This window comes from Coregonus lavaretus (assembly GCF_964263955.1).
Source record: "Coregonus lavaretus genome assembly, chromosome: 2".
NCBI lineage: Eukaryota > Metazoa > Chordata > Actinopteri > Salmoniformes > Salmonidae > Coregonus > Coregonus lavaretus.
Genome location: NC_139989.1, coordinates 48,265,564 through 48,290,151, shown reverse-complemented (window position 1 = coordinate 48,290,151; position 24,588 = coordinate 48,265,564). Strand labels below are relative to the sequence as shown.

Sequence of the window (24,588 nt, the reverse complement as noted above, 5' to 3'; positions counted from 1 at the left end):
AAAATATAATTCATTTGGTCAGGTCGTTAGATCTGTTTCCAAATCAATGAATGTGGGATTTTGACTCGTTGACTGCTAAGTTGTTAACGTTGAGCGTGTGAGATCTGTGTCCTTCAAAGCTACTTTCTGATAAAGTGTGGTATGTGCTAGATACTAAAACTACTGACCATTATCATTGGAATAAAGGAGGATTAACTTGTCATTTCAATAAAGCATAGATTCTGCATCGCTGATTAGAGTCTAGGTTTTCTAAGTATAGTTCAACTATGGTTGTGGGTTCTTTAGATTGACGGAACAGTCAGGATAAGACTGGACGATTTAGCAGCCTGCGTCTTTTCAGACTGAAGGACTCACTTATTCAAACAGGAAAGAAGGAGGAGTGACTATAGTCTAATCAGAAAGGACAGTTACATACATTTGAATAGCGGACTGGCAATTGCGATAGAGTTATGGCCATAATTTGAATTGTCTAGGTAGACTGGAATGAAAGTAAGGTATTTTAATAATATGAATATAAATATATTATTAGTTATTGTTGGGATGTGAATAGACTTTACTAATGCCATGAACTAGTTTCTGGGTAAAAGAGAGTCGTACTAGCTTGACTGTATTGAGCTGAAAGAGATATTTGAAGCAAGTTTGAATAGTTGGATGGAAAACATTTATTTGACAAATTCTAATTGTTATTACTTTATTCTATAGTTTGCCTGACACCAGTGATGTATGCGAATAGTTGGTGAATTCTAGAACAATAATTTATTTTCGTTATGTGAACCAGGGGATGCAAGGAGCTTTGGCTATTATGCTGAGGGAATAGCACCAATTTATAGTGGGTTCTAGATTTGTTGAATAAACAAACGTATATTTTAAACTAAAGTCATGCAATAGGCTACAATTATAACATTATCAGAAAAAGGCACTATACGCTCATCTGTGGTCCTCTGTAGCTCAGTTGGAAGAGCACGGCGCTTGTAACGCCAGGGTAGTGGGTTCGACAAATTCCAGTTAATTTAGTAGAAAGAGATACACTGTGTAGAATGGGGGTCCAGATTAAATGCAGATCAGAGGGACTAATAATAGTTAAGGAAGGGGTATGTCCACAGAAGGTAATGGGGAAACCATCATCACATTAGTAAACTATTTTGGTAGAAGGGCCGCGGCTTTTGTGGAGCGATGGGTAACGGTGCTTCGAGGGTGACTGTTGTCGATGTGTGCAGAGGGTCCCTGGTTCAAGCCCAGGTAGGGGCGAGGAGATGGACGGAAGCAACACTGTTACATTGATGCTGTTGACCCGGATCACTGGTTGCTGCGGAAAAGGAGGAGGTCAAAAGGGGGGTGAGTGTAACCGGTGTGAAATGGCTAGCTAGTTAGCGGTGCGTGCTAGTAGCATTTCAATCGGTGACGTCACTCGCTCTGAGACCTTGAAATAGTTGTTTCCCTTGCTCTGCTAGGGCCACAGGCATGTGGGACAGTACAACAAACGAGGCAAGGGATAGCATATTTGAGTTTTCGAGGTAACGAAGCATGTTGGGGGTGATGGAGTGGTAGCAGTGCGGCTAAGGAAAAGCCTAGGGGTTTAAGTCTTATGGGATTTTATTTCGTTTTATGTGCGCTGAATTGTGGAATTCACCGGAGAAGGGAGCAGTCACAAGTGATGTTCTTGAAGGTTGTCTGAAAGGAGGGATCAGGAGATGTGGTAAGAGAGTGAGAATTTTGAATTTAGATTGTGTGGACTGATTAAGAGGTGTCAAAATGAAAACTAACTAAATGTGTACTTTTTCTTCCAGGAAAAAGGGGGGAGTGATTCTTTTTTCTTTGAAATATTTTCTGAGACTATAAATAAGGCCTGGACATTTTTTGTTTGTTTATTGTTTCACTATATGGTGTTCGAATAACCACAAACAAACTACTTAGTATGAAATGTTAGCTGTATATGATTTTTATTTCTATTTTGGGTTTTTTTGACGGGAAGGAAGTGAAATATCTTAAAGGGGCATACACATGTAATTTGGGTTTTTCTTTACTGAGGGATAAGTAAATATGTGTGATTTATTTTGAAAAGAGCTGTACTAAGGACTTACTGTACACTCGGGATACAACATTTATTAAATGTCTTGATGGTTGTTAAGAGTAGTATACTATTGGATGAAACAATTCATTGAATGATTTCAATGACCTCTGAAATCTGTCCTGGCTTTATAGTGTGACCTGATTACCCCACTGTAAATTCTAGAGGCATGCTGAATTAGGGGGTTAGATATAATAAGGAATTGTAAAAGAAGTATATAATTTGGAAAAAATCCTATATATAAATTAGTCCAAACAGGACAAGGATGAAGTGAGAGAGTTAGTCCTGAAGGAGAGGTATTCCTTGAATAGTGATATGGGATACAGTTAAGTAAAGATATGCTCAAGGGTTGTCATTTTAAGTTTAGTTATTATTTTTGGTTTGATAGGCAATATTGTTGTTGTTTTGTTTTTTGAACACATGAATCACGATGTGATGCATGTGTCCAAGGGGGGAAGTTGGGCTTACAGAGGTTTTAATGTTTTATAATGGTTTTGTGGGGAAATATGCAAGGTGTATTAAGGATATGAGCAGTAGTAATAATGTGTTATGGGTTAGGTTAAATCTTTTTTGGTTTTGTGATAGGAGGCATGGTGTAGAGGCGGTCTGTCTATGAAATAAGTGGACTACAACAAGCTGGAAGCAGGTGTGCTTCATAATCTCAAGGCTTCTCTTGACAGTTGAGAGGACATAAGTAGCATACTGTGTCTCACCTAACCTAACAATGCTCTTAAGATAACTCTGCCCAACTAAGTAGGAGAGTCTGAGCATTCTCTGCGCCCTGGAGACTATGTGATGGCAAAAGACTACAGAAGAAAGAGCTGGAAAGACCCTATGTGGAGGGGCCTGTACCAGGTGTTGTTGGCTACCTTAATGATGGTAAAAGTGGTGGAGACAGATACTTAGATCTTAGATATAGGAGTGTTCCAACCTCAGCCATTGGGTTGCATTGTTGTCTTTTGTGTGTGTCTGTGCTTGTGTCTTTGCAGCAGTAACTCCGAGCTTCCCTATGGGTAGGCTGATAGAAGGACACTCTTCGCAGACCGATGTCGATAGATTGAGAGGGACTCTGGCTGATCCGGAGACCCTAGTGATGGAAGAAGGTTAACAGCTAAAGTGACCATACATCGTCGTCCAGGTTACACCAACAGCGGTATGGATAGAGGGGAGCGCGATCGGGTATCATCTAAACCATTGTACCAGAGTGAGGGAACTGATGACTAAGAGACCACCGAGACTTTCAAGACCTCCCAAGAACTTCCAGACTGCCGAGAGATTCCAAACCTCCAAGATGCACCAGATATCCTCATCATGGATTTCTCTGTACTTGACTAGTTCCCTGAGAATAAGGGGAATGGGGTACTGATAATAGTAGAGAGCAGAAGAACAAGACATAGAATGGATATAGACAGGATTAGAATGTATATTCTTGCACAGGCAGGAACCATAACTAAAATGCAGGAAGGGATCACTATTAAAATACAAGGGTTAAAATATTATTGGTGTGTGAGGAACCAGCACAAAGAGTATGGGGAAGTCACATGGGGTAGTGTGACCTTAAGATAATGAAAGAAAGAGACAGGTGAATCATAGACATAAGGAGAACAGTCCAAGACTTAGATAAACAATTTGATGTAGTATTTAGTGTTAGATTTCCAGGGGGAAGTGTTATTGGAGTAGTTATTCCTTGGGAAAGTGCACTGAACCCTGTACATGTTAGAGCCATACCAAATACAGAAGAAAGGGAATTGAAGGAGCCGTTAAACAATGATTGGTATAGATGAGTACAATATATTGCATTAAAATAAAATAAAATAAAATAGTCTAATATGCACCACATCTCCGTTTTAAATAGTTAACAGTAGTTCAACATCTTCACAGTTACTAGGACTGTGTGCTGGGATTCAATCACAACTTTTGTCATATTTAGGAAATTCTAACTATAAACAATTGTATGATCAACCAGGATGAGGAGAGAAGTGTAAGCAATTGTTAGAATAGGAACAAGGAAAAGGGAAACACCAGAGTAATGTCAAATAGATTATGAGCAAAAATATAGGAATGTTAAAGTAAAACAATTGGGTTATATAGTTTGGGAGAATTCAAGGGAGAATGTGAAAATAGGGGGTGTTTAAACAGATAGCCTTTGGAATACAGGGACCCCTCAAAGAAAAATCTATCAGGCATTAGATAGAAATGTGTATTAAGAATAAGTGATGAAACATAATGCTTTGTCATATAGACAATGTTAATAGGGATGTTTTGGATTGGAAATTAACTCAACTAAACTGTTATGATCTGTTCTTTCCTGAGGTTGCTACGGATGGTGTCGTAATGCGTAGCAGAGATAATTCGGTCCAGAGCGGTGTAAACCTCAATAAAAACCAAAAACCCTCTACCCGGCTGAAGAGGAACAACAAAGGCGGTGAAGACGTTCCTGTCCGACACCACCTCTGCCAGGAGACCTGAATCCAGCATCAAATCAAAGCAATCAATTGCCTTCTCTTTTGTGCCTTTTCTCTCAAGAATGTGACAGGAGTCCATGTGGAGTGAGCAGGAAGAGAGAGGTCTATGCCAATGCAAAGTTTTTCGTAGTTTGGGTATACTGGTTGGCAAATGGACAAAACAGAATGGGGGTAGAGGTGAGGTGGTTCAGGTGTGACATTGGAATTGGGACATTGCCATGGGTAATCCAAGATGAACTATGAAGCTATCTGAAGAACATAATGAAGACGCCAGAAGATTGAGTGCCGGTAGAGGAAGGGACTGTTAGTTGAGGTAGTATGTTGATTAAGGAGGTATTATACACTACTAAATTTATAGTAATTTGGACTAGGAATGCATTAAGATACTGATCTGTTGTAATTCTCGTTATGAGGAAGTTAATGCTAGAATTATTATAATATAAATATACATTCCGCCAGTGTCAATATGTGCCAAGGTGAGAGCTTTAACTTTGAATAATGGAACAAAGGTGACTAACTAAGAATTGTCATTCTAAAGTTGTTTTGGGTAATTCATTTGATTATGATTATAAATTATAAGTGGACTGATTGATCTGAATAAGTTATTAATATTAATGCCTAGTGATGTTGACATTGCAATTAATGGATTAGATATTGATATTTATTATTTTGATTGTTATAATACTTGTGATATGGGTGAAAAAGGTTATGTAAGCTAAAGATATTGACACCATTCTTAACATGTCCTAGATATTATTGTTAAGACAAAGTTGCATATGTTGATGTGTTAGGATACTAACACATACAGTGAGGGAAAAAAGTATATGATCCCCTGCTGATTTTGTATGTTTGCCCACTGACAAAGAAATGATCAGTCTATAATTTTAATGGAAGGTTTATTTGAACAGTAAGAGACAGAATAACAACAAAAACGCATGTCAAAAATGTTATAAATCGATTTGCATTTTAATGAGGGAAATAAGTTTTGACCCCCTCTCAATCAGAAAGATTTCTGGCTCCCATGTGTCTTTTATACAGGTAACGAGCTGAGATTAGGAGCACACTCTTAAAGGGAGTGCTCCAAATCTCAGTTTGTTACCTGTATAAAAGACACCTGTCCACAGAAGCAATCAAACAATCAGATTCCAAACTCTCCACCATGGCCAAGACCAAAGAGCTCTCCAATGATGTCAGGGACAAGATTGTAGACCTACACAAGGCTGGAATGGGCTACAAGACCATCGCCAAGCAGCTTGGTGAGAAGGTGACAACAGTTGGTGCGATTATTCGCAAATGGAAGAAACACAAAAGAACTGTCAATCTCTCTTGGCCTGGGGCTCCATGCAAGATCTCACCTCGTGGAGTTGCAATGATCATGAGAACGGTGAGGAATCAGCCCAGAACTACACGGGAGGATCTTGTCAATGATCTCAAGGCAGCTGGGACCATAGTCACCAAGAAAACAATTGGTAACACACTTCGCCGTGAAGGACTGAAATCCTGCAGCGCCCGCAAGGTCCCCCTGCTCAAGAAAGCACATGTACAGGCCCGTCTGAAGTTTGCCAATGAACATCTGAATGATTCAGAGGAGAACTGGGTGAAAGTGTTGTGGTCAGATAAGACCAAAATTGAGCTCTTTGGCATCAACTCAACTCGCCGCGTTTGGAGGAGGAGGAATGCAGCTTATGACCCCAAGAACACAATCCCCACCGTCTAACATGGAGGTGGAAACATTATGCTTTGGGGGTGTTTTTCTGCTAAGGGGACAGGACAACTTCACCGCATCAAAGGGACGATGGACAGGCCATGTATCGTCAAATCTTGTGTGAGAACCTCCTTCCCTCAGCCAGGGCATTGAAAATGGGTCGTGGATGGGTATTCCAGCCTAACAATGACCCAAAACACACGGCCAAGGCAACAAAGGAGTGGCTCAAGAAGAAGCACATTAAGGTCCTGGAGTGGCCTAGCCAGTCTCCAGACCTTAATCCCATAGAAAATCTGTGGAGGGAGCTGAAGGTTTGAGTTGCCAAATGTCAGCCTCGAAACCTTAATGACTTGGAGAAGATCTGCAAAGAGGAGTGGGACAAAATCCCTCCTGAGATGTGTGCAAACCTGGTGGCCAACTACAAGAAATGTCTGACCTCTGTGATTGCCAACAAGGGTTTTGCCACTAAGTACTAAGTCATGTTTTGCAGAGGGGTCAAATACTTATTTCCCTCATTAAAATGCAAATCAATTTATAACATTTTTGACATGCGTTTTTCTGGATTTTTTTGTTGTGATTCTGTCTCTCACTGTTCAAATAAACCTACCATTACAATTATAGACTGATCATGTCTTTGTCAGTGGGCAAACGTACAAAATCAGCAGGGGATCAAATACTTTTTCCCTCACTGTATATGGGAAATGCTATAACTAAACAAAAGTGGGGACCAATGTTTATAAAGAAATACACCCAGTTCAGGGAGCTCCAGAACAGTAGGTAAATGAATATGGGACATTTGGGGAATTTGGGAATCCTGAATGTTTGTATGAAGTTGTTCCTGGGGGTGGATGGGCCTGGAAAACTTGGAGGTTAATTTAGAGGTAAACCTTCCAAACTTCTATCCAATACCTGACTGGGCTCTGGGTCCTCATCAGGATGGGTCAAACAATGGTTTAAATATATGCATATGAAAAGTAACCACATATGGCAAGGCTAAGAATAAGTAAATGCACAGGCTTACATTCATTTTAAAGTACATCTTTGTATTTTTGGGACATTGTTGGAATGTCCCAAAGGGGGGATTATATGATAATATTTTATGTATCATTAAGGAAATGTTGGGAAATGTCAAAGATAAAATATAGTAAACATTATTGACATTTTATAATCCAGATGCATGTCTAAATAAGGAATATAGCCAATACAGTGTGTAAACATGCTTTAAGGAATGTATGTATATTATTTTTAAAAGTGTCTGAGACACGCCACCAATATAATGAGATAAGGGAAAGAGGAAAAGCGCCCATGGCCGTTTGGAGTAAACAACATGTGTTATTGGACTTTGAAAGATAAGAGTGGCGTGGCAGTTAAAGATGTTAATCAGTTATCTTAAGGGGAGTAGCTTTGTAAGCTATGTATACATGACTGTGCATTTGTGTGTGTCTCCTGAGTGGCGCAGTGGTCTAAGGCACTGCATCGCAGTGCTAGTTGTGCTACTAGAGATCCTGGTTCGAATCCAGGCTCTGTTGCAGCCGGCCGCGACCGGGAGACTCATGGGCGGCGCACAATTGGCCCAGCGTCGTCCAGGGTAGGGGAGGGAATGGCCGGCAGGGATGTAACTCAGTTGATAGAGCATGGTGTTTGCAACGCCAGGGTTGTGGGTTTGATTCCCATTGGGGGGCCAGTATGAATAATAATATGTATTCACTAACTGTAAGTTGCTCTGGATAAGAGTGTCTGCTAAATGACGTAAATGTATAAAAGAGATCTCTGAGCCAAAGAGAGACAGCCGTTCCATGGAGTGGCTCGGCTTTGTTACGCAAATAATAAAGTCAAATTTTTGGATTCACAAGCTCCAGTCTCTTGAGAGATATGTTTGAGTTGACTACTTTTGAGTCAAATATTTCTACGACATATTGACTTTTGCTTGAGCTCACACGAGGCAGAGCAGAATATATGCTCCTCCATCTTCCATAAAAGCTTGGTGAAACATTTTACATCATCAACGACGGTGAGTTGTGAATTCCAACCATTTCTTATGGTAGCACTACTTCACCCTTTCCAGGTTTACCCCTTACAGCCTGTATTGAAACACTCAGACAATTATGTAACCCTAAATGTAGTCTTCCATTCCTTCTTTTGAATGGCCCAGAAGAGCTGAAAACCAGAAAATGTCCCTTGGCTTTTTTTGGTGGCAGGAATCATTGGACACAGACATCATTTTTATTATAGCCCCCTAGCAACCTTATGGTTATGCACAGAGCTTAGAGTCGATAAATCTCCTCCTACGATTTCATTCCTCATACACATCTGACTTAATTTAATCTAAGACAGAATAATCTGATCAGAGGACAAATAAAATCAAATGTTATTTGCCACGTGCCGAATACAACAGTGAAATGCTTACTTACAAGCCCTTAACCAACGATGCAGTTTTAAGAACAATAAGTGTTAAATAAAAAATAGATAAGTAAAAAATTTAAATAATTAAAGAGCAGCAGTAAAATAAAATAAGAGTAGCGAGGCTATATACAGGGGGTGCCGGTACAGAGTCAATGTGTGGGGGCACAGGTTAGTTGAGGTAGTTGAGGTAATATGTACATGTGGGTAGAGTTAAAGTGACTATGCATAAATAATAAACAGAGAGTAGCAGCAACGTAAAAGAGGGGGTGGGGTGGGGTGGGGTGGGGGGGGGGACAATGCAAATAGTCCGGGTAGCCATGATTAGCTGTTCAGGAGTCTTTTGGACCTAGACTTGGCACTCCGGTACCGCTTGCCGTGCGGTAGCAGAGAGAACAGTCTATGACTAGGGTGGCTGGAGTCTTTGACAATTTGAGGGCCTTCCTCTGACACCGCCTGGTATAGAGGTCCTGGATGGCAGGAAGCTTGGCCCCAGTGATGTATTGGGCTGTGCGCACTACCCTCTGTAGTGCCTTGAGGTCAGAGGCCGAGCAGTTGCCATACCAGGCAGTGATGCAACCAGTCAGGATGCTCTCGGTGGTGCAGCTGTATAACTTTTTGAGGATCTGAGGATCCATGCCAAATCTTTTCATTCTCCTGAGGGGGAATAGGCTTTGTCGTGCCCTCTTCACGACTGTCTTGGTGTGTTTGGACCATGATAGTTTGTTGGTGATGTAGACACCAATGAACTTGAAGCTCCCAACAATCATCTCCTTTGTCTTGATCACGTTGAGGGAGAGGTTGTTATCCTGGCACCACACGGCCAGGTCTCTGACCTCCTCCATATAGGCTGTCTCATCGTTGTCTGTGATCAGGCCTACCACTGTTGTGTCATCGGCAAACTTAATGATGGTGTTGGAGTCGTACCTGGCTATGCTGTCATGGGTGAACAGGGAGTACAGGAGGGGACTGAGCATGCATCCCTGAGGGGCCCCCATGTTGAGGATCAGCATGGCAGATGTGTTGTTACCTACCCTTACCACCTTGGGGCGGCCCGTCAGGAAGTCCAGGATCCAGTTGCAGAGGGAGGTATTTAGTCCCAGGGTCCTTAGCTTAGTGATGAGTTTTGAGGGAACTATGGTGTTGAACGCTGAGCTGTAGTCATTGAATAGCATTCTCACGTACAGTGCCTTGCAAAAGTATTCATCCCCCTTGGCGTTTTTCCTATTTTGTTGCATTACAATCTGTAATTTAAATAGATTTTTATTTTGGATTTCATGTAATGGGCATACACAAAATAGTCCAAATTGGTGAAGTGAAATGAAAAAAAGAACTTGTTTCAAAACATTCTCAAAAATAAATAATGGAAAAGGGGTGTGTGCATATTTATTCACCCCCTTTGCTATGAAGCTCCTAAATAAGATCTGGTGCAATCAATTACCTTCAGATGTGACATAATTAGTTAAATAAAGTCCACCAGTGTGCAATCTAAGTGTCACATGATCTGTCACATGATCTCAGTATATATACACCTGTTCTGAAAGGCCCCAGAGTCTGCAACACCACTAAGCAAGGGGCACCACCAAGCAAGCAGCACAAGAGCAGGGAGCTCTCCAAACAGGTCAGGGACAAAGTTGTGGAGAAGTACAGATCAGGGTTGGGTTATAAAAAAATATCCGAAACGTTGAACATCCCACGGAGCACCATTGAATCCATTATTAAAAAATTGAAAGAATATGGCACCACAACAAACCTGCCAAGAGAGTGCCGATCACCAAAACTCACGGACCAGGCAAAGAGGGCATTAATCAGAGAGGCAACAAAGAGACCAAAGATAACCCTGAAGGAGCTGCAAAGCTCCACAGCAGAGATTGGAGTATCTGTCCATAGGACAACTTTAAGCCTTACACTCCACAGAGCTGGGCTTTACGGAAGAGTGGGCAGAAAAAAAGCCATTCCTTAAAGAAAAAAATAAGCAAACACTTTTGGTGTTCGCCAAAAGGCATGTGGGAGACTCCCCAAACAAATGGAAGAAGGTACTCTGGTCAGATGAGATTAAAATTGAGCTTTTTGGGCATCAAGGAAAAAGCTATGTCTGGCGCAAACCCAACACCTCTCATCACCCCAAGATCACCATCCCCACAGTGAAGCATGGTGGTGGCAGCATCATGCTGTGGGGATGTTTTTCATAGGCAGGGACTGGGAAACTGGTCAGAATTGAAGGAATGATGGATGGTGCTAAATATAGGGAAATTCTTGAGGGAAACCTGTTTCAGTCTTACAGAGGACAATGACCCTAAGCATACTGCTAAAGCAACACTTGAGTGGTTTAAGGGGAAACATTTAAATGTCTTGGAATGGCCTAGTCAAAGCCCAGACCTCAATCCAATTGAGAATCTGTAGTATGACTCAAAGTTTGCTGTACACCAGCGGAACCCATACAACTTGAAGGAGCTGGAGCAATTTTGCCTTGAAGAATGGGCAAAAATCCCAGTGGCTAGATGTGCCAAGCTTATAAAGACATACCCCCAAGAGACTTGCAGCTGTAATTGCTGCAAAAGGTGGCTCTACAAAGTATTGACTTTGGGGGGGTGAATAGTTGTGCACGCTCAAGTTTTCTGTTTTTTTTTTCTTGTTTGCTTCACAATAAAACATATTTAGCATCTTCAAAGTGGTTGGCATGACATGCAAATCAAATGATACAAACCCCCCAAAAATCCATTTTAATTCCAGGTTGTAAGGCAACAAAATAGGAAAAATGCCAAGGGGGGTGAATACTTTCGCAAGCCACTGTAGGTGTTCCTCTTGTCCAGGTGGAAAAGGGAAGTGTGGAGTGCAATAGAGATTGCATCAACTGTGGTTCTGCGGTATGTAAATTGGAGTAGGTTTAGGGTTTTGGGGATAATGGTGTTGATGTGAGCCATGACAAATGCAATGGCCAATGAGGATTGAATAGAGGCAGGAATGTCACATTTAGTTTAACGGGCAAAACAAAGAACTACTTGCCCTCAGTTCAGCCATTATACATATACACTACATGGCCAAAAGTATCTGGGCACCTGCTCATCGAACGTCTCATTCCAAAATCATGGGCATTAATATGGAGTTGGTCCCCCATTTGCTGCTATAACAGCCTTCACTCTTCTGGGAAGGCTTTCCACTAGATGTTAGAACATTACTTCGGGGACTTGCTTCCATTCAGCCACAAGAGCATAGGTGAGGTCAGGTGCTGATGTTGGGCGATTAGGCCTGGCTCACAGTCGGCGTTCCAATTCATCCTAAAGGTGTTTGATGAGGTTGAAGTCAGGGCTCTGTGCAGGCCAGTCAAGTTCTTCCACACCAATCTCGACAAACCATTTCTGTATGGACCTCACTTTGTGCACGGGGGCATTGTAATGCTGAAACAGGAAAGGGCCTTCCCCAAACTGTTGCCACAAAGTTGGAAGCACAGAATCGTCTAGAATGTCATTGTATGCTGTAGCATTAAGATTTCCCTTCACTGGAACTAAGGGGCCTAGCCCGAACCATGAAAAACAGCCCCAGACCATTATTCCTCCTCCACCAAACTTTACAGTTGGCACTATGCATTGGGGCTGGTAGCGTTCTCCTGGCATCCACCAAACCCAGATTAGTCCGTCGGACTACCAGATGGTGAAGCTTGATTCATCACTCTAGAGAACGCATTTACACTGCTCCAGAGTCCAATGGCGACGAGCTTTACACCACTCTAGCTGACGCTTGGCATTGTGCATGGTGATCTTAGGCTTGTGTGCGGCTGCTCGGCCATGGAAAACCATTTCATGAAGCTCACGACGAACAGTTCTTGTTCTGACGTTGCTTCCTGAGGCAGTTTGGAACTCGGTAGTGAGTGTTGCAACCGAGGACAGACGATCTTTACGCACTACGCGCTTCAGCACTCGGCAGTCCCGTTCTGTGAGCTTGTGGCCTACCATTTTGCGGCTTAGCTGTTGTTGCTCCTAGACATTTCCACTTCACAATAAAAGCACTTACAGTTGAACGGGGAAGCTCTAGCAGGGCAGAAATTTGACAAACTGACTGATTGGAAAGGTGGCATCCTATGACGGTGCCACATGAAAGTCACAGAGCTCTTCAGTAAGGCCATTCTACTGCCAATGTTTGTCTATGGAGATTGCATGGCGGTGTGCTTGTTTTTATTCACCTGTCAGCAACGGGTGAGGCTGAAATAGCCAAATCCACTAATTTGAAGGGGTGTCCACATACTTTTGTATATACAGTGGCTTGCGAAAGTATCACCCCCTTTGGCATTTTTCCTATTTTGTTGCCTTAAAACCTGGAATTAAAATTGATTTTTGGGGGTTTGTATCATTTGATTTACATAACATGCCTACCACTTTGAATATGCAAAATATTTTGGGGGGTGAAACAAACAAGAAATAAGACAGAAAAACTGAAAACTTGAGCGTGCATAACTATTGTAGTTATGTACTTTGTAGAGCCACCTTTTGCAGCAAATACAGCTGCAAGTCTCTTGGGGTATGTCTCTATAAGCTTGGCACATCTAGCCACTGGGATTTCTGCCCATTCTTCAAGGCAAAACTGCAACAGCTCCTTCAAGTTGTATGGGTTCCGCTGGTGTACAGCAATCTTTAAGTCATACCACATATTCTTAATTGGATTGAGGTCTGGGCTTTGACTAGGCCATTCCAATACATTTAAATGTTTCCCCTTAAACCACTTGAGTGTTGCTTTAGCAGTATGCTTAGGGTCATTGTCCTGCTGCATGGTGAACCTCCATCCCAGTCTCAAATCTCTGGAAGACTGAAACAGGTTTCCCTCAAGAATTTCCCTGTATTTAGCACCAACCATCATTCCTTCAATTCTGACCAGTTTCCCAGTCCCTGCCTATGAAAAACATCCCCACAGCATGATGCTGCCACCACCATGCTTCACTGTGGGGATGGTGTTCTCGGGGTGATGAGAGGTGTTGGGTTTGCGCCAGACATAGCGTTTTCCTTGATGGCCAAAAAGCTCAATTTCTGACCAGAGTACCTTCTTCCATATGTTTGGGGAGTCTCCCACATGCCTTTTGGCGAACACCAAACGTGTTTGCTTATTTTTTTTTTTAAGCAATGGCTTTTTACTGGCCACTCTTCCGTAAAGCCCAGCTCTGTGGAGTATACTGCTTAAAGTTGTCCTATGGACAGATACTCCAATCTCTGCTGTGGAGCTTTGCAGCTTCTTCAGGTTTATCTTTGGTCTCTTTGTTGCCTCTCTGATTAACGCCCTCCTTGCCTGGTCCGTGAGTTTTGGTGGGCGGCCCTCTCTTGACAGGTTTGTTGTGGTGCCATATTCTTTCCATTTTTTAATAATGGATTTAATGGTGCTCCGTGGAATATTCAACGTTTCAAATATATTTTTTTATAACCCAACCCTGATCTGTACTTCTCCACAACTTTGTCACTGACCTGTTTGGACAGCTCCTTGGTCTTCATGGTGCCGCTTGCTTGGTGGTGCCCCTTGGTGTTGCAGACTCTGGGGCCTTTCAGAACAGGTGTATATATACTGAGATCATGTGACAGATCATGTGACACTTAGATTGCACACTGGTGGACTTTATTTAACTAATTATGTCACTTCTGAAGGTAATTGGTTGCACCAGATCTTATTTAGGGGCTTCATAGCAAAGGGGGTGAATAACTATGCACGCACCACTTTTCCGTTTTTTATTTAGTATAATTTTTTGAAACAAGTTCTTTTTTTCATTTCATTTCACCAATTTGGACTATTTTGTGTATGTCCATTACATGAAATCCAAATAAAAATCCATTTAAATTACAGGTTGTAATGCAATAAAATAGGGAAAACGCCAAGGGGAATGAATACTTTTGCAAGGCACTGTATAGTGTACCTCATGGTAAGACTATCTAGAACTGTTAGCTGATAGAGGGTGAAACACTTTGGCATTCAGGTGCAGCACTTACAGCATTCAAAGTAAGCGCTAAACATGTATGGAATCTTCATCTCAATAACTTGGTATGTGATCATTGCTCAGGGAACAAGTTGCCTGTAGGTACAAATCTAGGAACACTTACCCAATAAAACGTGTTAGTGGTATGAGTTTCCTGGGGATAGAAGGCGTAATTTGTGAGGTCAGTGAAGGTGTTATAGGTTTAATACCTCTCTGTCCTCCATGTTCTTCCATCACATAGACTCGCATTGTCCATTATACTGTACACAATTCTGCAGTTGCCTAAAGAGAATCAATTTTAATCTAAGCTCCAATATGTTTTCATTACTTATTCAAGCTGTTTTCATTTGATTTTCAACACTGATATAATTAATAAAGGCTGAGTAGGCAACCAAAAAAGTAATATTGCTCTCCCTGAATAATTGAAGTAGCAAAAGACTAAGGGATAGATTAAGTTATTTTTAGGGACTGAATTATTGAGATGATTACAAATACTGCAGACTGTGTTGACACTTTGCAGTATTGTTTTGACCCCCCCCCCCCCCCCATGGGGGAGTGGCATGGAAGTAACACACTGAGGGAATCAGTGCACCAGCCTAGATGCCCATAGGGCCTCACAGGCTGACACCCCATGTGACATCAGTCTGGGTATTACCACTGAGTCACTGACAAACCACCATGTCTGAGTGAGGGGCCTGATTTAAGGTGGACCAGCTTGACAACAGATGAAGAAGATTCGGAACATATTAATTTAGAGCATTCAATTATTTTTAAGTTTCATTAAAATTATACTGTACAATGGGAAATCCATGCAATGTACCAAATACCACTTCACAACATTCTAATAAACCTGGGTGTGATAGTCAAAGAAATGCAGCCATTGATGGGAATACAACTGCAGCTAGTGTAATTATATTGATGTTAATGTCTGTGCTGGCTGCTGTAAACATGCAAACCATGTTATCTATTATAAATATTGTAACATGAGAAAATGGCTATGTAGCTGTCAGTGTCACAGGTCACAGGGGAAAGCCATGCTGTGTGAGCTGAAGGGACCCTGAACTTCCTTCCGATGTGAATTCAGTTCTGTCGGTTTTGCCTATATGCACAAAACGAACACAGCTGACTCTCCTGATACCAAGTAATGCTATTGCTGTCTACCAATCCGCACATTTTAAATGAATAATACACATTAAGAAATGACATAATGTCGTCATGATGAATGATTTAGCATCCGGGAGCCTCGAGTTTCATCTTTGAGCGACGCTCCTTCCACCTTGAAGTCGGGAGGCGATTAAACTGCGAGAGTGTGATTCCTCCGCTTTCCGTGATGCGGTGAATTTGCTCAGCGCAGACCACGCGCGCTATATAAACCGGGCGCGCGCCATGGACGGATTACAACAAGAAGGAACAGCTCCATGGTCCTGAAATCACTCGCAACACACCACCGTTGCTCTTAACCAAAAGCAACACAACACACACGGCGAAATGCAAGCCATTAAAAAGGCAATCTCTTGGAAACTTTTTATACTTTCTTACTTATTCGTGGAGGGTTCGTGCCAAGACTTTGGTGGTGGACAGACTCAATTTATTTGCACGTCCGTGCCGAAGGATATGGACATATGCGCCGCTACCTTGCAAAACAGTATGCCTGGAGAGGATCTGAAGACCACTGTAATGCAGCTACGGGAGACCGTCCTACAGCAGAAGGAGACCATTATGAACCAAAAAGAGACTATCAGAGAACTGACTTCCAAGTTAACTCGCTGTGAGGGCCAGAGTGCACCTGAGCCCGGACCTGGGGGAAGGAGAAAGGAGACGGGAACCAAAAATACTATGGGGGATGTATCAAGGGGTCCCTCGGACACTTTGGCACAACTATCGCAGACTTTACAATCTCTAAAGCAGAGATTAGAAAATCTCGAGGTATGTGGTGAACCATAATTTTAACAGCCTTTATACATTTCACCACTCATTTTGGTTGAAAAACGACATGTTTATACTATGGGTTAAAGCACGTTGCACTGTCCTGTCCAACTTACACTGCCGCCCTTCTTTTATTGTACTTTGTCGTCACATTTACTTCCAGGGGTGAACAGCCCTCCACCATGTAGCCTAATACTCTGCACTAATCGTGAAATTTAACAAGTCATGCAGAGGACAGACACCTTGCCGGAGACGAATTTAGTTGATTGATGTAGGCTACCATGTTGCTAACTCCACAGGGCAATAAACCTTAAATAAATTAATCTGGCATTAGCCTTACGATGTCCCTCAGCATATGGGTTGTAATGTTTCTCAGTGTTATTTAAAGGTTTTTTTTTAACGAATCATTATTTCATTCCACAGCAATTCAGTCGAAACAACAACTCGGTCCAGGCGAACAGTCTGAAAGACCTGCTGCAGAGTAAAATAGACGATTTGGAGAAGCAGGTGTTATCCCGTGTGAACAGTATAGAAGATGGGAAGCCTGGGATGCGGAACGAGACGGAGCAGCGCGGTAGAGTGGAGTCGACACTCACATCCCTGCACCAGAGAATCACCGACCTCGAGAAAGGTGCGAGCTCAAAAACGCGCCAAATACTTGGCCGACATAGTTTATCCAATTAGTATTGCCGTTTAAAAAAACAACAACGAGCTATTCGGAAAGTACTATTGGGTGACCTTTCAAATCCAACTGAAGTGGTGTTTATTACTAATTAATAGATTCATGTCAAGATACGGAATAAATTGGTAATATGGCTGGTGTCCATAGTGTCGCAGGAGACTCAGTTAAATGGGAGGGGATGGGATCCGGTGAATAGCTGCATTGCTTTGCATATCCAATTCCACAAAGATGTATGGCTTAAGAAGGTGATTTACTGTTTAAGGAATCCGTAAAAAGGGGATGGTGCAGCTTTCTGTATTCAACACTTTTCCCTTAATTCATGCAGATCAAATCATTACATTCTAATGAAACAGCCGTCTCCACTTGCACCACGAGCCCTTTGAACAGAGCAAAGTTCGCCAGGACCCTATGGCGTAAAGCTCCGGCTCGTTATAGCGGGCAACAAACACGGTTGTAAAGTCGCGAGGGAGGGGTGAGGAGAGAGCAGAACCGCTATTCCCACTGCTTTGCTCATGTGATGCCTATCATGCCGCAGAAAAAAACGTGGAACCACAAGAAACAGGATTTTGTTGTATAACTACATTGATAATTCAACCTTCAGCAGCAATCCGCTGCAAATCTCCCATGCGCATTACGTGATGCTCAGTGACATACTTTACAACCTTCAAAAAAATTACAATCTTGACCTGACAATCACAGGTGGTTGTTAAAGCCATGACGAATGTCACACCATTGACGTCTAATAAATGGGTGTCACTCAGATAGCCGATTTAAAAGGCTATAACTTCTTCACTTGACTTGGACTGAAATAGGTTTCGGTCCTCATTTTAGGTGCTGGTAATGTTTATATTTAGGTGCAGGAGCTCCACAATATTTTTGAGCTAATATTCTATAAGAGGAACAGGAGCTCAAGCAGTAGAACATTTGAGGTGCTAGTACTCAGTACCGGTGAGCTCCTGCCCAAGTCAAGCACTGCTTCTATGGGCCTAGGCTAGCCCACAATAATTGTTGTGACAGGTGACATCTTTAACCTTGACCTCTGTTTTGTTTACAGGTCAGAAAGAAAACAGGCCGCTGGATAAATTCCAGCTGACATTCCCGTTGAGGACCAACTACATGTATGCCAAAGTGAAGAAGAGTCTCCCTGAGATGTATGCATTCACTGTCTGCATGTGGCTCAAATCCAATGCGTCACCTGGGGTGGGCACGCCGTTCTCCTACGCAGTGCCAGGGCAGGCCAACGAGCTGGTGCTGATTGAGTGGGGGAATAATCCTATGGAGATACTTATCAATGACAAGGTATGCTCACATGTTCTTTTACGTGATGCATATATCACCTACAGTATACAAAATATTATTTGAAAGCAGAGTATTGCATCGCAATTATTCTAATTGTATGAACATGCTGATGGTAGCCTGAATGCCAGCACTGCAAACTACAAAGAAATCTCATTTTTGAATTAGACCACAATGACTATAAGGCCTCAAGCATTTTAATAAGTATGCACGCCTTGTGATTTTAGTTTGCTGCAGTGATAAAAAAAAAAAAGAAAACTTTACGAATGAATATTCTAAAAGAAAATACTGAAATCCATTCCAGGTAGCTAAATTACCATTCATTATCAACGACGGGAAGTGGCATCACATCTGTGTCACATGGACAACTCGAGATGGAGTATGGGAGGCTTTCCAAGATGGAGTCATGAGGGGCAGTGGAGAAAATCTGGCTCCATACCATCCAATCAAACCACAAGGTGTTCTGATATTGGGACAAGAACAGGTATGTCCACTACAATTCTAACGGTCAGTTTTTACGCAATACACTTTAGTACCTTAGGTCATAATATCAAAAGGGAGATGGCCTATGGCATAAACATAGCATCAGCCAGACCTTGAGAGAGGAATAGGCTTATGCATCAATTAAAAACCTGAGCCACTGAATCTCAGGTTCCATAATAAAATGCAGGAATTATCCTGTTTAGGCATGAATTTGGATGAAATATCAAATCAAATCAATCAAATAAATTGTATTTGTCACATTCTTCGTGAACAACAAGTTTAGACTACCAGTGAAATGCTTACTTATGGGCCCTTCCCAACAATGCAGAGAGAAACATTTTGAAAAATAATAACACAATAAATAAATACACAATGAATAACGATAACTTGGCTTTCTACACGGGGTACCAGTACTGAGTCGATGTGCAGGGGTACAAGGTAATTGAGGTAGATATGTACATATAGGTAGGGATAAAATGACTAGGCAACAAGATAGATAATAAACAGTAACAGCAGCGTATGTGATGAGTCAAAATAGTTAGTGCAAAAAGGGTCAATGCAGATAGTCTGGGTAGCTATTGGTTAACTTTTTAACTAACTATTTAGCAGTCTTATGGCTTGGGGGTAGAAGCTGTTCAGGGTCCTCTTGGTTCCAGACTTGGTGCATCGGCACCGCTTGCCGAGAGAACAGTCTATGACTTGGGTGTTCCTCTGACACCGCCTGGTATAGAGGTCCTGGATGGCAGGAAGCTCGGCCCCAGTGATGTACTGGGCCATACGCTCTACTCTCTGTAGCGCCTTGCGGTCGGAGGCCAAGCAGTTGCCATACCAAGCGGTGATGCAGCCAGTCAAGATGCTCTCAATGGTGCAGCTGTATAACTTTTTGAGGATCTAAGGGCCCATGACAAATCTTTTCAGCCTCCTGAGGGGGAAGAGGCATTGTCCTGCCCTCTTCACGACTGTGTTGGTGTGTGTGGACCATGATAATTCCTTAGTGATGTGGAAACCGAGGAACTTGAAGCTCTCGACCTGCTCCACTACAGCCCGTCGATGTGGATGGAGGCATACTCGGCCCTCCATTTCCTGTAGTCCACAATCAGCTCCTTTGTCTTGCTGATGTTGAGGGATAGGTTGTTGTCCTGGCACCACACTGCCCCTGAGGGTCCTCCGTGGATCTGTTGGGGTGGTATGCGAATTGGAGTGGGTCCAGGGTGTCTGGGATGATGGTGTTGATGTGAGCCATGACCAGCCTTTCAAAGCATTTCATGGCTACAGATGTGAGTGCTACGGGGCGAAAGTCATTTAGACAGGCTACCTTGGCGTTCTTGGGCACAGGGACTATGGTGGTCTGCTTGAAACATGTAGGTATTACAGACTGGGTCAGGGAGAGGTTGAAAATGTCAATGAAGACACTTGCCAGGTGGTCAACTCATGCTCTGAGTACGCGCCCTGGTAATCCGTCTGGCCCTGCGGCCTTGTGAATGTTAGCATGTTTAAAGGTCTTACTCACAGCGGCTACGGAGTGCGTGAACACACAGTCGTCTGGAACAGCACTTGCTCTCATGCATAGTTCAGTGTTGCTAGCCTCGAAGTGAGCATAGAAGGTATTTAGCTCGTCTGGTAGGCTCGCATCACTGGACAGCTCGCAGCTGGGTTTCCCTTTGTAATCCGTGATAGTTTGCAAGCCCTGTCACATCCGACGAGCATCAGAGCCGTTGTAATAGGATTCGATCTTGGTCCTGTATTGACGCTTTTTTCGGAGGGCGTAGCGGGATTTCTTGTAAGTGTCCGGATTAGTGTCCTGTTCCCTGAAAGCTGCAGCTCTAGCCACTGGGAGTGTGAGGAATTATCCTTTTTATGCACAAAACCAACATGGCCTCAGGGCAATTTGTATTATTCTGTAGGTAAATATGTAACACTCCATTTAGTATGATATATTACATTACGTACATTACGTTAGGTTACATTATGAATGGAATAGCGGTCATACAATATCATACAATTTATATGATGTATAGTATTATACATCCTACCCGGTCATACAATGGCATACGAATTGGATGAAGTACATTATACTACATCTTGGGGGTGTATACTATTATACGTCTTTCTCTGAGACCAGGTTGCTTATTGCGCCATAACAGCAAAGGAGAATTATGGGGAGAATTTACGCTGGCGGTTAGGGGAACAAACAACAAAGTTTAGGATAACTTCTGTAAAAGGTTAGGAGAACTAAAACAACAAAAGTTAGGAGAATTTACGTAGCAGGTTAGGTGAAATGGGTTAGGTTTCGTATAAGGGTTAAAGGAAGAGTTAGTTAAAATGCTACAGTTGTCCCCAACGCGACTCCATCACACAACCTTTGGATTGCTAGACGGTCACAGATTACTCCCACCCATCCTCCCCGACCAACCTCCCTTACTATCTAAAGTAACTACACCATTACTAGGTATCATATGTCTTGGAGGTGCTCAGAAATATGTAAACGTATGTTTCGTATGGCTCTGAGGCCAGGCTGATGAAACAGGGCAACCCAAATTCTGATTTATCAGCTCACACTGCAATGGCAAAATGAAAAGCTGTTTGCATGGGAATGTGATTCATTAGACAAAACAATAATCTGGATAAATGAAAAAGTCTACTAATTTGATATATGAGCTAGCCTTGGTTTCTTCTAACAAGCCACAGGGATGGAAGCATGTATACATTATGTAATGGACAAATTAACTCCAAAGGTTAACTTGAAATAATTACTTTCCTTTGTGTTAGCAGAATATCCATCTTCATTAATTCTATATTATTTTCCACAGGATACGCTTGGAGGGGGCTTTGACGCTACACAAGCTTTTGTTGGAGACCTGGCGAATTTTCACATCTGGGATCGGAAGTTGTCTATTGGAGAGATATACAACCTGGCGACTTGCAGCAGCAAAGCACAGATAGGCAACGTGTTTTCGTGGTTGGAGAGCAGCATTGATATTTACGGAGGAGCCTCCAAGTGGACATTTGAGGCTTGTCGTCAACTCAACTGAACTGCAGGGAAAAGTGAAAAGCCAATGAGAAATGCGTGTGTTAAAGCCTCTGTTGATAATGCGTCTGATTTGATAGATAAAGACGCATTTATTTCAGTAAATGACATCTGGATTTGTTATAGATATTGAATACTTTATGTGTGGACACTTACTAGATTTCTACCTGTCTAAAATAAGAATCTGACTTTCTTGTTCATCTTGGATACTTCAGTTGGATAGTTTTGACATCTGGTTGGATGCTTCAAAGCGCTTCGTTTGACAGGCCAGTTTGTGATCTCATTGTCTTCAGAACAATTGACACATACTGGCCAGCATTTCACCACAACGCAGTGCAGACGCAGACAGCACCCCCCGACATAGAACGTCCACCATCAGTAGAATTGGTGACCGTGTAGTTGTCCCCCACAATGAAATCGGGGAGGGGACTGTGGATCTGTCTCCGTCGATTAGTACGTTAGTGCGTTCGTACATTAGTCACGCGCGATATCTCAGACAGCACTGGCCCGGTTGTGATGAAACTTGAATGATGCGTCTTGCATTAGATATCCGGCATTTACAAAATTACACTGATTGGCCAGATGATGGCGCTATAACAAGAAATGTTGAATATTTAAAATGCTAACTTTGAAAGATCACGCCCATTACCCCGTTTGATCTAAAGTCATGAAATTCGGTATATAGGTCCCTCTCCTCAAAAGAAACACATTTGCATTAGGGACCCATAAGCTTCGCCATGATGGATTTTCCGCTATTTTGAATTTTGTGAAACACTAAAAACGCTACTCTTCTGGCACCGAATGACCGATCTGCATGAAACTTGATATGTGGCATCTATGGCAATATTTTCCAGACTAGTACCTAAAACAACATGGCCACTATTGACCAATAAACATTTATGTGGGCATGGTCTGGCACAAATCAGTGAAGGATATTCATATTGTAACAAACGCTGTCAAGACTCAACATTTGACTCAGAGTGATGAGTCTAGCTAACCCACACGATATTTTAGACACCACTGGCCCGATTTTGACGAAACTTGGGTGAATGATGCCTCTTGCCATAGAGATCCAACATTCACAAAATTACACTGATTTGCACAAGGGGGGGCGCTATAGCAATCAACTGTACGTTCGTTAGTCACACACGATATCTCAGACACCACTGGCCCGATTTTAACTAAACTTGGGTGAATGATGTGTCTTGCATAGAGATATATAATTTACGAAATTACACTGATTGGCCCAAGGGGGGCACTGCATCATTCGTGGGGATGACATGTTTACTGTTGCCTTGTTTTTATAGGACTGTTGACACGCATTTCAACGAATCATGCGATTTTATTTATATTCCCACTGACTGGGATTTTCACTGTGAACGACGGGTAGACTTGAAAAGGAATGTATACTTCAACGGTTATGAAACAGACACAGCTTTCTGCTCTATTGCTATCGTTTCTCTATCACCACCTGCTTGATTTTGTGTAAAGAATGACATATTTATTGCCAACATACAAGCCTGGGTGCCTTGGGATGTTGAAATAACTCAGCACGTTCATTATGATTTGCAAAGTATTTTGTGTCGTATTTATTTTCCTGTAGGCCTATAACAAGATTTATTTCCAAAAGAGATGTTTATTATCATAACACATTATGTTGGATAATAAGATTATTATTGTACTTAAAAGCAATTCATTGAGGTGTTTGTACTTTAATGGGAATGTTATCTGTACAGTAACAGCATGACTTAACTAATTGCTGCAGCAGCATCGTCAAAATCTGCTTTTACTATCCTCCTTTTGGGTTGAGATTTTATACTGTATTGTTATATGCTTAAAGCATGGCAACACTGAAATATGAAAAAGTTCTAATTTTTTAAATAAAATTGTGATACCTGAATCTATCCCTGTGTGAGTGTTACATTACTGTCACAGAGTAACCCATGCATGCCACAGGCCTACACATGCTTTTGGCAGCATATGAGAGTCCTCTTACATTTCTCTATAGCAGGTTTCTTCAATTCCGGTCCTGGAGGGCCGAAACACTTCTGTTTTTCATTTCTACCTGGTAGTTAATTGCACTCACCTGGTGTCCCAGGTCTGAATTAGCCCCTGATTGGAAGGAGAGGATGAAAAACAGAGGTGTTTCGGCCCTCCAGGACCGGAATTGAAGAACCCTGCTCTATAGTCTCAATCAACATTGTGAAACCTATGGTCAAGAATCAATGGCAGGTTCAGAGACCTCTCTACACCACTCCCTTTTATTTCCTCTTATTAGATATACACAAACTGAGAGGCATTGAGAGGCCTGGGTTTCAGTATGTGACATCAGTGGTCAGTGGTGTAACAGCACTACCTCTCTCTTCTTATGGGAACCCTAAATGTTGAATCCTAAAAGTTGTGGCCAGGACCCCGGCGAGGCTAGAGAAGGTCAACACTATCTGCCTCCTCCTTTAAAGAAAAGCTAGTCCTCATTAGCACTGAATAAATCTCCCGGCCAACGCAACCCAGACAACATCTCAAGGTGCAGCCTATTGCCACCAAGGTCAAGGGCACCAAGGTCAAGGGCTTTTATGTCCTCCTGA

The 24,588-nt window shown here is 42.3% G+C and overlaps 1 protein-coding gene across 1 annotated transcript; it reads left to right on the top strand.

Moving 5' to 3' along the window:
- Positions 1-15,985: 15,985 nt before the first annotated feature.
- Positions 15,986-23,906, top strand: LOC311147041 (neuronal pentraxin-1-like). The gene is made up of 5 exons (XM_084183648.1): positions 15,986-16,514; positions 16,938-17,145; positions 18,251-18,495; positions 18,797-18,976; positions 21,786-23,906. Exons 1-5 carry the CDS (start codon positions 16,077-16,079, stop codon positions 22,005-22,007), a joined length of 1,293 nt encoding a protein of 430 aa, XP_084039774.1. The 5' UTR covers positions 15,986-16,076; the 3' UTR covers positions 22,008-23,906.
- The last annotated feature ends 682 nt before the right edge of the window (positions 23,907-24,588 follow it).